The sequence below is a fragment of the Pristiophorus japonicus genome, chromosome 5 (assembly GCF_044704955.1).
Source record: "Pristiophorus japonicus isolate sPriJap1 chromosome 5, sPriJap1.hap1, whole genome shotgun sequence".
Taxonomy (NCBI): Eukaryota; Metazoa; Chordata; class Chondrichthyes; family Pristiophoridae; genus Pristiophorus; species Pristiophorus japonicus.
This window is the reverse complement of record NC_091981.1, coordinates 21,084,772-21,102,062: the sequence shown is the minus strand read 5'-3', so window position 1 is coordinate 21,102,062 and position 17,291 is coordinate 21,084,772. Positions and strand designations below refer to the sequence as shown.

The 17,291-nt window shown below is 43.9% G+C and overlaps 1 protein-coding gene across 4 annotated transcripts in view; it reads right to left on the bottom strand.

The window, feature by feature from the left end:
- The window catches only part of eci2 (enoyl-CoA delta isomerase 2), a 267,830-nt gene that overhangs the window by 80,670 nt on the left and 169,869 nt on the right, over window positions 1-17,291 (bottom strand). For all 4 annotated transcript variants that reach the window (XM_070879800.1, XM_070879802.1, XM_070879799.1 and 1 more), the window contains one exon: window positions 6,355-6,543. In XM_070879800.1, the coding sequence (XP_070735901.1) occupies window positions 6,355-6,543 (189 nt within the window). The remainder of the gene's footprint in view (window positions 1-6,354; window positions 6,544-17,291) is intronic.

Genomic DNA, 17,291 nt, shown 5'->3' with positions numbered 1-17,291 from the left:
GCGAACTATGTGGCCTGCCCAGCGTAGCTGATCGAGTGTGGTCAGTGCTTCAATGCTGGGGATGTTAGCCTGGACGAGGACGCTGATGTTGGTGCGCCTGTCCTCCCAGGGGATTTGTAGGATCTTGTGGAGACATCGTTGGTGATATATCTCCAGCGACTTGGTGTCTAATCTACACGGTCCATGTATCTGAGCCATACAGGAGGACAGGTATTACTACAGCCTGTAGACCATGAGCTTGGTGGTAGATTTGAGGGCCTGGTCTTCGAACACTCTTTTCCTCAGGCGGCTGAAGGCTCCTCTGGCGCACTGAAGGGGGTGTTGAATCTCATCAATGTCTGCTTTTGTTGATAAGAGGCTCCAGAGGTATGGGAAATAGTCCACGTTGTCCAGGGCCGCGCTGTGGATCTTGATGACTGGGGGCAGTGCTGTGCGGCGAGGACAGGCTGGTGGAGGACCTTTGTCTTACAGATGTTTAGCATAAGGCCCATGCTTTCGTATGTCTCAGTAAATATGTCGACTATATCTTGGAGTTCAGCCTCAGAATGTGCGCAGACGCAGGCGTCATCCGCGTACTGTAGCTCAACGACAGAAGTTGGGTGATCTTGGACCTGGCCTGGAGACGGCGAAGGTTAAACTGCTTCCTGCTGGTTCTGTAGTTTAGTTCCACTCCAGCGGGGAGCTGGTTGACTATGAGGTGGAGCATGGCAGCAAGGAAGATTGAAAAGAGGGTTGGAGTGATGATGCAGCCCTGTTTGACCGCGGCCCGGATGTGGATTGGGTCTATAATGGATCCGTTGGTAAGGATCACGGCCTGCATGTCGTTGTGGAGCAGGCGAAAGATGTTAACAAACCTTTGGAGATATGCGAAACAGAGGAGGACGCTCCATAGACCCTCGCGGTTGACAGTGTCAAAGGCCTTTGTAAGGTCGAAAAAGGCAAGTATAAGGGCTGGCGCTGCTCCCTGCATTTTTCCTGCAGCTGTCATGCTGCAAAGATCATGTCCGTTGTGCCCCGTAGGGGACGAAATCCGCACTGTGACTCCGGGAGGAGCTCCTCGGCCACATGGAGAAGACGGTTGAGGAGGACACTAGCGACAGCTTTCCCAGTGACTGACTGATAGCAGGGAGATTCCCCTGTAATTGCCGCAGAAATTACATTAGCAATGTTCAGGTATAATGCTTAACTGGAGATGACGCAAATTCTCCTTCAATCTGATTAAGGGGAGAGATTCCAATCCAAGTATCACAAATTGACAAAATTAAAATATTGTAGTATCCTCCACTACAATTGATAATTTATTACAAGTGTACAACTTTCAAATGAATTGGCATTCCAAACAAAATCCTTTGCAAAAATATTACACTATTGTAGGAGATTGTTTACAAATTGCACGAGTTGAAGTTACTGAAACAGAAAGCGGAGTGGCAGTTACAAATTTGGGTCTTCTGCAGATACCTTCTTTGGTTCAGTGGCATCAGTTGCTGTAAGCAGTGTTTTGTAGATAGTTGATTTATCCCAACCTACATCTGCTTGTACGATAGCATAACTTTATGTCTTTCGCATGTGCACTTCAATTTCTCAGAAGGCTAACAGAACAAACACTTAGCGAGACAATGCCTGATATGAAATCATTATGCTGTTTGTTTCACAGTAAACTGAACATACGCAACAGCAGTTACAATCTGACTCTTTAATTAAAACAGTGCAACTTAATACAAAATAAAGAATATGCCACATTTTGCCATGCAGGTAGGTCATCTTCCTGGATTTAAATATTATCTGACAATTTATCCCTGCACTCTAGCCTTCTCAATGCCTTTGCAGCCAAACGGTTTCCTGGCATTTCAAAATCCTGACTGCCTGCCTATGTCTGGGCCTCTGTGTTTGATCCTTTTCTGGCTGTGGACAGTGAAAAATTAAATAAAAATCCCAACAATTAGCTCAAGGTTGTAGGTTCAAGTCCCACTCCAGACACTTGAGCACAAAAATAAATCTAGGCGGACACTCTAGTGCAGTACTGAGCTGCACTGTCAGAGTGGCAGTACTGAGGGAGTGCCGTCTTTCGGATGAGACATTAAACCAAAGCCCCGTCTGCTCGCTCAGATGGACGTAAAAGATCCCATGGCACTATTTCGAAGAAGAGCAGGGGAGTTATCCCTGGTGTCCTGGCCAATATTTATCCCTCAATCAACATCACTAAAACAGATTATCTGGTCATCATCACATTGCTGTTCATGAAAGCTTGCTGTGCGCAATTGGCTACTGCATTTCCTATATTACAACAGTGACTGCACTCAAAAAGTACTTCACTGGCTGTAAAGCACTGTGGGATAACCTGAGGTCATGAAATGCGCTATGTTCTCATGTGCAATGACCAAGCACTCACAAAGTGTGCAACCACAACTTCCAATCCTCCCCAACTCCAGGAGCTCACAAGTTGTGGGAAACCTTTCCAAGAGAAATACAAGCCCTGACCCTGGCACTTTTGTCCCTTTGGGCCAATTAAGTTCCAGAGATGGTGCTAGTGTACCCTGCTGCACTCGGATGTACCTAGAATTCCCCTGTGCAGCCCAAGGCCAGACCACCGTGCATGCCTAGCTTCATCTAGTAATAGTAGCTGGGCTTCACCATGAGCATTTGCACCTCATCACTGACAGTTCGCTCTATCCCTTGCCAGACAGTGTAGCTTCTCGTGTCTACTTTTCTCAAACAGGTAAGACACACAAGGTTATTTTATCCTGCACAAGTTGTGGTGCACATCTGCGTCCTGACCATCGTGCATCTCATTGTGACAGAACGCATTTCCGAGGTTATGGTACTTTCTTCAATTCATTCTGTGAGGCAAGGGGTGAGTTTTCTGTCTGCCATTCATTGGTGTGATTGGTTAGCAGCATCTTCACCAATATACCTGTATTAGTACCATCCAAGCCCACCTGGACTGTGAAACCCCTTGAATCATTTAGCATGCTGATAGCGTCAGTGGCGTTCAGAGCCAACCCAACAAGCCCTGGACCTCTGGCAACTTGTACAGTAACTCCTGCAGCTGCCTGCACTGGATAATGCCAGCCCCACACTGCGTCACCTTGATTTTCTTTTCAGAGCTACAAGTCTATAAATCCCTCTTTTTAAAAAATCTCTAATTCCCGACTGAAACAGCATTGATGAACAAACTTTTACTTCAGTGAGCTGAGGGAGGGAGGGGCAGATGGACACATGAACGAACTTGCATTTATAAAGCACCTTTCACAAACTCCAGGCATCCCAAAGTGCTTCACAGCCAATAAAGTATTATCCGAAGTGTAGTCATTGTTGTAATGTAGAGAAAATCGGCATCTAATTTGCGCACAGCCAAGTCTCACGAGCAGCAATGAGACTATCAATGTTTGCAATATTGTTTTAACTCATTGTTCACAGCCAGAAAAAGCACATAGGCTTCCAACAAAATACGGTGCGAGGTGTTTTTTGATTGCGAGGATGGTCTAACTAATCGCTTATTATTGAAGTCAATGGGAAAATAACAATTTATTAGCATCTCATCAACCTATTGTCTCTCAATCTTTCAAAATAAACTTGTGTTCATACATTATGGGGGCAAAATTCAGTATCGTCCCATTTGGGGGCAGTAACCGAGGCGAGGGCCGAAAGTCCTGCCCCAGCCGCGAAATTGGGGTTACCGATCCAGAGAGGAAGTGGAGTACTTCCTCTAGGGGGCGGGACCAGGGCGGTAAGCAAGCACATTTTCCAGCACGATGTGGCCTCTCCGCGTAGTGCTGGTGCGAGCACAGGACCCCTTCCTTCCATTAAATGGGAGGGCACGCTGCGAGCTCTGCAGTAGGGTGAGGGGACTCCACTATACCACTGGGAATGCGGCAGCCCATTACAGAAGCGGAGTGTCGGGGTGTTGCATAAAAAAAATTATTTCATGTGTTCGTGTATTTTTTTTAAAAAGTGATTCCCACTTATACATTGTATATTTTGCGGGGCCTGTGTCGGGATGCCCCGCAAAATACAAATGTATGAGTGGGGATCACTTAAAAAATTCACAAACACATGAAATAATTTTTTTTTTAAAATTACATATTTAAAATGAATTAAAATGCTATTTAATTAAATATTTTAAACAAAAATGTAATCTTTTGTAAAAAAAAAAGGGCTGAAAATAAACTTGCCTTAGGACAGGAGTTTTAATTTTTAAAATGAATAATAACATTTTATTTTTCTATTATTTTTAATTCTTACGCTGGTAAAAGCAGGCCATATACCTTTCTTTTACCAGGCGTAAGAATTTCAAGGGCATTTGCTGGGCAGAAGTTGGGCGAATAGCCCAACTGTCTGCCTGCGGATGCCCTTTTCTTTTGGATTCGTACGATCTGTCAAGAGGATTCTTGACAGATTGCAAGTTCCGGTTTCAGTGCAAGCACAGTGCTTGCCTGAACCCGGAACTTGTGTGCCCTTATGGACAAGTGCGCACCTCGTACGGGCTGTAAATTTAGCCCCCTTGAGTTATCTAACAAGCATCTTGTGAGACACCCCATCAATCTCCTTCTGAAAATCCATACATACTACATCTATTGTATTTCCTTTATCTATCTAATCAAGCTTCAAAAAAACTCTAATTAAGTTTGTCAAACACGACTGGTCTTTAACAAATCCATGCTGGCCGTCCTGGACTATCCCATGCTTTTCCAGATGCCCACTAATTTTATTTTGAATTATGGATTCTAAGCTTGCCTACAACTGACGTTAGACGAACTGGTCTAAAGTTATGCAGTTTAATCTTTTCTCCCTTCTTGAATAAAAGGTGATTTTCCAGTTCCATAACACAGTTTGCATATTTAAGGACAATTGAAAAATTGTAGTCAAGTGCCTTCTATCTCATCATTGGCTTCATTCAACAGCCTAGGGCACATGCCATCAGCGCTCATGGTGCATGCAATCCTTATCTAAGCTGTCCAGAAAGAAACAGAACCAAACATTCAGCTAACATTTTTAAATCTATTTGATGGTTTGATTTGAAGCAGATTTTCAGACAACAACTTGCATTTATAAAGCGCCTTTAACATAGTAAAACATCCCAAGTGCTTCACAGGAGTGTGATTAAACAATATTTGAAACCGAGCCACATAAACAGATATTGAGAAAGGTGGCCAAAAGCTTGGTCAAACAGGTTTTAAGGAGCATCTTAAAACCTACCTGTTTGACCAAGCTTTTGGCCACCTGCTCATCCAAAACTCTGTTGCCCGTATCCTAAATCGCACGAACCCCTGTGCTCACTAACTTGCATTGGATTCTGGTCTGGCAACATCTCGATTTAAAAAAAAATTCTCATCGTTGTTTTCAAATTGCTCCCCATCTTTGGATGAAATCAGGGACGTGCGATTTAGGATACGGGCAGCAGAGTTTTGGATGAGCAAGGTGGAAGGCCGGCCAGAAGAGCATTGGAAGAGTCGACTCTAGGGGTAGCAAAGGCATGGATGAGGGTTTCAGCAGATTAGCTAAGGCAGGGGCAAAGATGGGAGTTGGAGAGAATATAGGGTTGGAAGCTCAGCTCAAATAGGATGCCAAGTTAACAAGCAGTCTGATTCAGCCTCAGACAGTGGCCAGGGAAAGTGATGGACCGGTGTCGAGAGAACGGAGATTGTGACGGGTACAGAAGACAATGGCTTTGGTCTTCCCAATATTTAACCGTAGGAAATTTCTGCTCATCCAATACTGCATGTCGGACAAGCAGCGTGACAAAATGGAGACAATGGAGGGATCAAAAGGGGTGGTGAGGTAGTGCTAGGTGTCGTCAGCGTATGCATGGAACCCGACATTGTGTTTTTCTATGATGTTGTGAGGGGCCGCATGTAGATGAGAAATAGGTGAGGTCAAGGATAGATCCTTGAGCGACTTCAGAGGTTATGGTGCGGGAGTGGGAAGAAAAGCCATTGCAGATGACTCTCTGGCTATGACTGGATAGATAGCAATAGAACCAGGCAAGGGCAGACGTGCCCAGTTGGACAACAGAGGAGAAGGTGGTTTGGTCAACTGTGCCCAAGGCTGCAGCCAGGTAAAAAAGGATGAGGAGGGATAGTTTACCACGGTCACGGTCACATAGGATGTAATTTGTGACTTTGCTAAGAGCCGTTTCAGTGCAGTGGAGGGGCGGAAATCTGATTGGAGGGGTACAAACATGGAGTTCTGGGAAGGGTTAAATATACTGAAATACTTCAAATATACATTCCATTAATATTGACTGACCTTCTGCAATACACCAGGTATCCATGGATGTAACAAAAGATTAAGACAATGATATAACCATTAGCTCCTATTGAGATGCAATAAACCAATGAATAATATTAATCTTACTGTAATGGAAATAGCATTTTTTTTAGCTGGCCGGTTTAGAAGAATAGTGGTGATGTTGTTTTCAGTTGTGACATTTAGTGTCTGGAATGATGACTTCACATCTCCTGTGGCAGTGGCTTCACACTGGGTGGGGACCTCTGCAGACACCAATGTTTCTATGAGGTCAACGTACTTTTGTCTCGCCTCCTCCTACAAATTTCAAAAACAAAATTAGTTAGTATTTGTCCAGCATATTTTTCGTCTTATTAACCTAGTGAAATTCTATATTTCTTTATGAAAATGGTGGTAATTTTGGTGAAAAAAGGAGTCAGTTTATTTTAGCATTTGACACAATCATGCACTACCCAGTGGATAGTGTGTAGCGCATTAAAACAGAACCTATAATTGAAATACACAAACATTTCTGGCATTGCAAGTTCTTTCTCTTTCTCCGGTGAGCCCTCATAAGCATCATTTGCAACCAAAAGGGCAAAGATTTCTCTACTTATGGGGCTTGGTCAATGCTCCTCTTGAATCAGATACATATGAATATACAAATGTTGGATAGGAAAGGACCAACAGGTCCATCTAGCCTGTCCTATACAGTCATGGTGCATCATGCCAGATGGCAAAAAGTATTGAACATTACAATAATATGTTCATCTTCCAGTTTATATAACTTCCTGTCAGTGAGGGCATGCTTCCCCTACAATGTAAGCATGTGTTGAATTACTATTTTCAGAATATAATTATTTTGTAAATGATTCAATGTGTGAATATGGTAGATTTTATTCTAAATAATGATTGGTAATTGAAGGTTTGTAAGTCTTCAATAAGATATCTCAGATGTTCCCAAGAAAAAATTAAGAGGAAGATACTTCTGTGTCTTAAACTCATGCAATTATACTAAAATTATTGAATCTCGTGGTGCTCACAGTAAGTTAGCCAATGCGCTAGTTTATATGGGCCATATTGTGAAGTGACAAAAATGAAGCAATTTTTGTCTGATGTTATTAATTGGATATCTAGACAAGTTATGGTACACACAGGGTTAAAATTAAGACTTGCGTAAAGAATAATAGCACTTTTTTTGATATCAGATGATTGATATGATAGACCGATATTATGTCCCTGATTGTCTGGTCTATTGTATTTAACACAGCTACTGAGGAACTTGAATTAGATTGTTTTTGTAACATTCATGTGAGACAAGATGCTTTGGTTATAAGTAGAGGGTAAAGCCATTCAAGTCAAAAAAAGTAGTACCTCCAGATCTTTTTAATGTTATGTTTCTTTGATAGCAATACTGGATGGTTTTGAATCTTCTGAATGTTTGATTACCTAAATATAGTTATAATAAATACAATTTTAATGTACTTATTGCTGGTTTATCTTCAAAGGAATTTGGACTATATCTTAGTTGAATTGCAACCAAAGAGAAGTCAGTCATAAGCTGTCAGGTGTACAAACTTAGTCAGAGGCCTCGGTGGTAATGAGTAGTCTTGTAAGAAGTAAGCAACCATGTTTCGCAGTTCAGTCTTTTGTTGAAGGTTGTCAGAGATGTCTTTGTTGTTTTTGACATTTAAGAGAAACTGGTAAAAGTTTATAATTACTGTAAATACATTTAACATAATAAATAGGAGGAGTAGGCTATATGGCCCCTCGAGCCTGCTCCGCCATTTAATACGATCATGGCTGATCCGATCATGGACTCAGGTCCACTTCCCTGCCCGCTCTCCATATCCCTTTATCGTTTAAGAAACTGTCTATTTCTGTCTTAAATTTATTAAATGTCCCAGCTTCCACAGCTCTCTGAGGCAGCGAACTCCACAGATCCACAATCCTAAGAAATTTCTCCTCATCTTTGTTTTAAATGGGCGGCCCCTTATTCTAAGATTATGCCCTCTAGTTCTAGTCTCCCCCATCAGTGGAAACATCCTCTCTGCATCCACCTTGATAAGCCCTCTCATAATCTTATACATTTCGATGAGATCACCTCTCATTCTTCTGAACTCCAATGAGTAGAGGCCCAACCTACTCATCTCTGGAATCAATCTTGTGAACCTTCTCTGAACTGCCTTCAAAGCAAGTATATCCTTTTGTAAATATGGAAACGAAAACTGCACGCAGTATTCCAGGTGTGGCCTCACCAATACCCTGCACAACTGTAGCAAGACTTCCCTGCTTTTATACTCCATTCCCTTTGCAATAAACATCAAGATTCCATTGGCCTTCCTGATCACTTGCTGTACCTGCATACTAACCTTTTGTGTTTGCTGCACAAGTACCCCCAGGTCCCGCTGTACTGCAGCACTTTGCAATCTTTTTCTATTTAAATAGTAACTTGCTCTGTGATTTTTCCTACCAAAGTGCATGACCTCGCACTTTCCGACATTATACTCCATCTGCCAAATTTTTGCCCACTCACTTTGCCTCGCTATGTTATTTTGCAGATTTTGTGTGTTCTCACACACGTTATGTTATTTTACCGAATTATGTTCAATAAATTTATCTTGCATTTTACAGCAGGAGCCACAGTCTAATAACTTTGTTAATAAAATTCAAGATCATATGATTGTTTGCGATATATTCGAGTGACCAGAATACATGGCAAAGGTGCCCTGCTTGACACCACATTTACCAATATAGTGGGAAAGAAAAGGCACACTCTGGTTCATAACGGATATAAGTGGCCCGAAATTCACCGTCCCTGAAGGAACGGCTACCGCGGAGTTTGGGCAGATGATCGAAAAAAATCAATCGGCCGCCGCGGTCAGGTACTTTTCCTTCCCCGAGCAATATTCAACTCGGAGGATTTGAGCGGTGTTCACTTCTGCCAGAAATAGTGCGGTGAAGCTGCAATAAAGGCGAGTTTCCAGCAGTGAACTCTGTAGCGTGTGGGCCACTCGAAAGGGACTATCACAGCGAAATTCACCGAGGAAAAAGTAGGACTTTTCCCGGCAGTGCCCCCGCGAGGTTTTCGATGCGGTGCTCGAATGCGACACCACTGGGGCCCTTTGATAGGTAAATAGTTTTATATATGTACACTATAGATATACTCTGTGTTGTCACTGTATAGTTGCATAAGATGGAGACTTGTTTACCGGAGGTACCATCAACAAGGTTCACACTGAATACATTATGCTGGCACCACCAGAGGGCGCAACTGGTGGAGGCCCAGGGGTCACCTGTATACCACAGGTACCCAGGTATAAAAGGGAGTCCACCATGTGGTATCCTCACTCTGGAGTTATATTAAACGGACTAAGGTCACTTTTGTTCAAGTGGAGTCATTATCAGAGCATCTAAAGACATAACAAATAGTTTTTTTTACTTATTAGTGTTTTTATTTCATTTTCCAGCATGCATCCACAGTATTTATTTTTTCATATATTTTTATTAATTGTTTTGGCTCTATTAAACCTGCTGAGTGCTTCTCAGAGGTTTGCACATACCCCTGGACTTTTGTACAACTTTCAGGTCTGACTTTTTAGTGGAGTCCTGTGGGCTGTAGTGACCTGCTTGGCAGGGTTCACCCTGAGGATGGGAAGACGATACCTGGTATACCTGCTCAGAAGCAGGGTGGCCGCAGGAGAAGGCATCGCAGTCAGCACCGTACAGACAGGCAGCGGGGGCAAGGGAGGCAGCAGCCATGATTCATTCATTCTGCACCAGACCAGTGTGCCCGCTGTCTTCACCGGCCCAAATCAGGATTGAGGTTGGCTGCTTGGGGACAAAGGTTATCCCCTGTCCACTTGGCTGTTCACTCCTCTGTGGAACCCCAGGACAGCGCCAGAGCATGATACAATGACGCTCATTGTGTCACCAGGTGCATCATCGTGCATAGGCATCCTTAAGCAGAGATTCCGGTGCCTGGACCACTCTGGTGGCACCTTGCAGTACTCTCCTCAATGAGTCTCCATAATCGTCATGGTCTGCTGCATGCACCTGGCCAGGACCGGAACCAATGTCCTAGGGGGAGTGTTTGCTAGTGCTGTTGGGGAGGAGTTAAACTAATATTGCAGGGGGATGGGAACCTATGCAGGGAGACAGAGGGAGACAAAAATGAGGCAAAAGCAAAAGACAGAAAGGAGATGAGGAAAAGTGGAGGGCAGAGAAACCCAAGGCAAAGAACAAAAAGGGCCACTGTACAGCAAAATTCTAAAAGGACAAAGGGTGTTAAAAAAGCAAGCCTGAAGGCTTTGTGTCTTAATGCAAGGAGTATCCGCAATAAGGTGGATGAATTAAGTGTGCAAATAGATGTTAACAAATATGATGTGATTGGGATTACGGAGACGTGGCTCCAGGATGATCAGGGCTGGGAACTCAACATCCAGGGGTATTCAACATTCAGGAAGGATAGAAAAAAAGGAAAAGGAGGTGGGGTAGCATTGCTGGTTAAAGAGGAGATTAATGCAATAGTTAGGAAAGACATTAGCTTGAATGATGTGGAATCTATATGGGTAGAGCTGCAGAACACTAAAGGGCAAAAAACGTTAGTGGGAGTTGTGTACAGACTTCCAAACAGTAGTAGTGATGTTGGGGAGGGCATCAAACAGGAAATTAGGAGTGCATGCAATAAAGGTGCAGCAGTTATAATGGGTGACTTTAATATGCACATAGATTGGGCTAGCCAAACTGGAAGCAATACGGTGGAGGAGGATTTCCTGCAGTGCATAAGGGATGGTTTTCTAGACCAATATGTCGAGGAAACAACTAGGGGGGAGGCCATCTTAGACTGGGTGTTGTGTAATGAGAGAGGATTAATTAACAATCTCATTGTGCGAGACCCCTTGGGGAAGAGTGACCATAATATGGTGGAATTCTGCATTAGGATGGAGAATGAAACAGTTAATTCAGAGACCATGGTCCAGAACTTAAAGAAGGCTAACTTTGAAGGTATGAGGCGTGAATTGGCTAAGATAGATTGGCGAATGATACTTAAGGGGTTGACTGTGGATGGGCAATGGCAGACATTTAGAGACCGCATGGATGAATTACAACAATTGTACATTCCTGTCTGGCGTAAAAATAAAAAAGGGAAGGTGGCTCAACCGTGGCTATCTAGGGAAATCAGGGATAGTATTAAAGCCAAGAAAGTGGCATACAAATTGGCCAGAAATAGCAGCGAACCTGGGGACTGGGAGAAATTTAGAACTCAGCAGAGGAGGACAAAGGGTTTGATTAGGGCAGAGAAAATGGAGTACGAGAAGAAGCTTGCAGGGAACATTAAGGCGGATTGCAAAAGTTTCTATAGGTATGTAAAGAGAAAAAGGTTAGTAAAGACAAACGTAGGTCCCCTGCAGTCAGAATCAGGGGAAGTCATAACGGGGAACAAAGAAATGGCAGACCAATTGAACAAGTACTTTGGTTCGGTATTCACTAAGGAGGACACAAACAACCTTCCGGATATAAAAGGGGTCAGAGGGTCTAGTAAGGAGGAGGAACTGAGGGAAATCTTTATTAGTCGGGAAATTGTGTTGGGGAAATTGATGGGATTGAAGGCCGATAAATCCCCAGGGCCTCATGGACTGCATCCCAGAGTACTTAAGGAGGTGGCCTTGGAAATAGCGGATGCATTGACAGTCATTTTCCAACATTCCATTGACTCTGGATCAGTTCCTATCGAGTGGAGGGTAGCCAATGTAACCCCACTTTTTAAAAAAGGAGGGAGAGAGAAAGCAGGGAATTATAGGCCGGTCAGCCTGACCTCAGTAGTGGGTAAAATGATGGAATCAATTATTAAGGATGTCATAGCAGCGCATTTGGAAAATGGTGACATGATAGGTCCAAGTCAGCATGGATTTGTGAAAGGGAGATCATGCTTGACAAATCTTTTGGAATTTTTTGAGGATGTTTCCAGTAAAGTGGACAAAGGAGAACCAGTTGATGTGGTATATTTGGACTTTCAGAAGGCTTTCGACAAGGTCCCACACAGGAGATTAATGTGCAAAGTTAAAGCACGTGGGATTGGGGGTAGTGTGCTGACGTGGATTGAGAACTGGTTGTCAGACAGGAAGCAAAGAGTAGGAGTAAATGGGTATTTTTCAGAATGGCAGACAGTGACTAGTGGGGTACCGCAAGGTTCTGTGCTGGGGCCCCAGCTGTTTACATTGTACATTAATGATTTAGACGAGGGGATTAAATGTAGTATCTCCAAATTTGCGGATGACACTAAGTTGGGTGGCAGTGTGAGCTGCGAGGAAGATGCTATGAGGCTGCAGAGTGACTTGGATAGGTTAGGTGAGTGGGCAAATGCGTGGCAGATGAAGTATAATGTGGATAAATGTGAGGTTATCCACTTTGGTCGTAAAAACAGAGAGACAGACTATTATCTGAATGGTGACAGATTAGGAAGGGGGAAGGTGCAGCAAGACCTGGGTGTCATGGTACATCAGTCATTGAAGGTTAGCATGCAGGTACAGCAGGCGGTTAAGAAAGCAAATGGCATGTTGGCCTTCATAGCGAGGGGATTTGAGTACAGGGGCAGGGAGGTGTTGCTACAGTTGTATAGTGCCTTAGTGAGGCCACACCTGGAGTATTGTGTACAGTTTTGGTCTCCTAGCTTGAGGAAGGACGTTCTTGCTATTGAGGGAGTGCAGCGAAGATTCACCAGACTGATTCCCGGGATGGTGGGACTGACCTATCAAGAAAGACTGGATCAACTGGGCTTGTCCTCATAGAAACGTTTAAAATTCTGACGGGTTCGGACAGGTTGGATGCAGGAAGAATGTTCCCAATGTTGGGGAAGTCCAGAACCAGGGGTCACAGTCTAAGGATAAGGGGTAAGCCATTTAGGACCGAGATGAGGAGAAACTTCTTCACCCAGAGAGTGGTGAACCTGTGGAATTCTCTACCACAGAAAGTAGTTGAGGCCAATTCACTAAATATATTCAAAAGGGAGTTCGATGAAGTCCTTACTACTCCGGGGATCAAGGGGTATGGCGAGAAAGCAGGAAGGGGGTACTGAAGTTTCATGTTCAGCCATGAACTCATTGAATGGCGGTGCAGGCTAGAAGGGCTGAATGGCCTGCTCCTGCACCTATTTTCTATGTTTCTATGTTTCTATGCTGCACAACCTGGTCATCATGAGGGGACAGCCGCTGGAGGTCAAGCCAGCAGCACCACCTGAAAAGGAGGAGGCGCAGGATGAGGAGGTGGATCCCCGTCGCCTCAGAGCTATGAGGTGTCGACCCATCGCCACCCTGGAAGGGCTGGGTGTAGACTGGCCAGCACCCTCCTGGGAGGGTGCGTCCTCACACATAGAGGTACCCGACACCTCCCCTGCAATCTTCCTCCCTGCACCATGTACTGCCTTGTCTGCCAGGTTTCCCCACATCAGGGAACAATATTCTTCTTCTGTGCTCTACACCGTCCATCAGTGACTCCAGCTTCATATCAGTGAACCTGTTGGTTCTCCTTGCACCTCTTACATCAGCCATCCTTCCAACCTCCTTCCCCCCCGACCCCTCAAGGCATTGCTGCAAATCCTGGCCAGGGAGCAGCAGGCTCATGAGAAATTCTCAGTGGTGATAACGCTAATTAAGACAGCCACATCACTGAAAAATCCACTTTGGACGGGTTCATTAGCACTGAAACCCATTTGTTCACTTTTAGAGCTAAATATGGGGAGGCCCAGCCACGAAAATGTTTTGGTGCAAATGGCCACAAAAAGGTGCGGGGGAGCATTAGCTTTCCAGCGGTACTGAATTTCGGGCCCAAGGTCTGCTTACTTGACTGGTTAGTGATGCTGCACCCAAGAAAGAATATCCAGCATTAAAACCCCCAAAAACTAACTATGTAATGCACAATGTATCATTCTGTTGCTAAGCTAAACACCAGTTGAGGTCAGAGTTTAACTGTTCTTAAGACTTGTCACAAGCCAAGCGTACTCTGTTTTTTAAAAAAAGAATGAGTTGTAAAGTCACTCAGAGGGGACAGACATACTGGTTCCTGTGTCTAATGAGTCCTTTGCTTCATCATATTTAAAAAATAAGTGTGGCACAGAATTTTGAGTGTGACATTCTTTATAAACACTTATGATTTTTCTAAAATAGCACATAACTGAAAATATTTTCCATAATGGCACCACAGTAATTATCAATCCTGCATCAAATCTCCATCCTGGGAAGTGGATTGATAGCAAGTAATATTTATTATAAGCATTGTATTAATTTGCTTATACTGTTTGCAGGGAGAGTAGAAATGGGTCAAAGAACACCTCTATAGGGTACTCGGAATTACAAAGGAATCGGGTACAACATTGAATAGTAGGGATCTGCAGGATTCAGCTGTAACAGAATATGGGTTGCAATAATGTAGATTTTTAATTTTCAAGAATTGAATGGCAGTGTTAAACTGAAGGAGGGCAAAATTTCTGGCTGAGTCGTCAAAAAATATCTCTGCCCTGCCCCTCACCCTCGGAATGGATCATGCATCGTTATGCTGATTTTCCAGCAGGTAGGGACAGAAAACTGTTAATTTCTATTTCCATAACAATTTTCTGCCATATCTGTTCTGTGATGGAATAGTGTAGCTGTATTTAGCTGGCTGTAAAGAAAACCAATTAAGACCTGGAGAGAGAAGGATAAACTGCAAGAAAGAGAAGAACGGAGTGTGCGATCATTCAAGAAAGCAAGCATTTATATTAGGGAGAGTTTCATGATGTACTGCTCCCAACACAGAACTATGGGAATGCACATCAGGAATTTGGGTGTGGAGGTAGGCATGCCCAAGTTGCAGTCTGCACAATTTTAGTAGACACCCTTTTTACCTTCTGTGTCCAAATTTCCAATACACATTGCTGCTGTACAAAGCTCTGCACTTGGAATGCTAAATCGTAAAATTTACCCCAAAGCATCCCATTTCAGGCCGTCCCAGGGGCTCACATACAATTAGTTACTGTGTGAACAGTGGTTATCATATAAAATCAGGTGACCGAGCCACATTACTACATTATTGTGTCCCGAGAACCAAACCAAGATATAAAATGTTAAAGCTTCAAATTTAAGGGCCCAAATTTCCCCAGGAGTTGCTCCATTTTTTTTGGAGCAACTTGATTTTTCTGGAGTATAGTTTTAGTTGCAATTCTGGCCATTTAATTTGTGCCAGTGTAAGTGAGTTAGTTAGGTTTTTTTTTTTAAGTTCAGTTTTCTTTTCCAAAAGGGGCATTCCCAGCCACTGACGCCTGTTTTGGCCATTTAAGCGAGTTTGGCCAGCAGATAATTGCTCTAAACTAACTTAGGCCAGAGTATGTGTCCACTTTTGTACGTTCTGAAAAACCTTGTGGACATTTTAGAAATCAGGCACAGGTAGCCAGAGATGGGGGGCAGGGGGAGAAGGAAGTTAGAGGGAAGTTAGAGGATTTTCCAAAGCATTAAACACTTCACTTTTAAAAATAAAGAACCATCATCAATAATAAATTATAAATGATAAATAAATCAATAAAATCAAGAAATAAATCAATAAAAATAAAAATCAAAAATCAATAAATAAAAATTAAAAGTTCCTACCTCACTTACTGCATCATACTTTGTCATTGTGTAAAATGCTGATACTATTTGAGATACATGGACATCAAAGGGGTAAGTTCTGGCAGGCCTGCTAATCCAAGAACAAAGGGTCCTGCCTCCTGAAGAGAGTGCTTGGTAAATATGTCATATATGCATGCTCAAAGTAATTAAGTTTATTTACTGGAGTATATTATATAGACTACCAACATTATTTCCTTAGAACTGCAAACAAAGTGGCCTAAATCTCTGTGTACACGCTCCAGACTGTCGTGTTGCCATGGGAACTGTTCAGGGAGCGCGGGAAGGCAGCGGCCGGCCTGTGCGGCAGGCCACTCGGCCCGGGATCGGGGCTGCGAAAATCGCGTTGTCCCTTCGGCCAGGGATAGGGTCGCCCGGAGACAGGACGCGCTGGGAGGGCCAGGAGCTACTGCGCACGCGTGCAGCTGCCGGCACTCTTTTCGGCGCAGGGCTGCAGCTCCGCCCACCATGCGATCCGATGTGCTGCGCCACAGGCCTGGAACCAACGGGGAGAATACGGAGGTAAGAAAGCGGCGCCATTTCTGTACTACAAGGAGGTGCGCCGTTCTAGGAGAGGGGTCAAACGTTTCGGCCTCAGTTGCTCCTGATTTTTTGGAACAACTGGTGTAGAACGGAGTATCTTAGAAATTCAAATTCTCGGCATTTAGTTTGCTCCAGTTCTAATCAGTTAGAACAGTTTCACTTTAGAACAGAATTTTGTTTTCAAAAGGGAGCGTGTACGGCCACTTACGCCTGTTTTCAAAGTTTCGACAGTGAAAACTTACTCCAAACTAACTTAGAATGGAGTAAGTGAAGATTTTTGTACGCTCGAAAAAACCTTGTCCACACTTGAGAAAATCAGGCGTAGGTTACAAATCAGGTGTAGGGAATAGGGGCGGGGGGTTTAAAGGGAAGTTTACAAACATTAAACACTTCAGTTTTACAAATAAAGAGCCATCATCAATAATAAATGATAAAAACATCAATAAATCAACCAATAAATCAATAAAAAAAATTAATAAGAAAGAATTTAAAAAAAAAATCAATAAATAAAACATTTTCTACTTACCGACTGCAGCACCGGGAGCCCTCCAACAGCGTGCTGGGATGCCCCCACCCCAGTGTGTCTCTGTCAGTGTCTCTATCTCTCTGTCTGTCTGTCTGTGTCAGTGTCTGTGTTTCTGACAGCGAGGGGAGGGGGAGGAGGGGGGTAGAGGGAGAGGGGGGGGGCAGGGGGAAGAGGAGAAGGGGAAGGGGGGAGAGGAGAAGGGGGGAGAGGAGAAGGGGGGAGAGGAGAAGGGGGGAGAGGAGAAGGGGGGAGAGGAGAAGGGGGGAGAGGAGAAGGGGGGAGAGGAGAAGGGGGGAGAGGAGAAGGGGGGAGAGGAGAAGGGGGGAGAGGAGAAGGGGGGAGAGGAGAAGGGGGGAGAG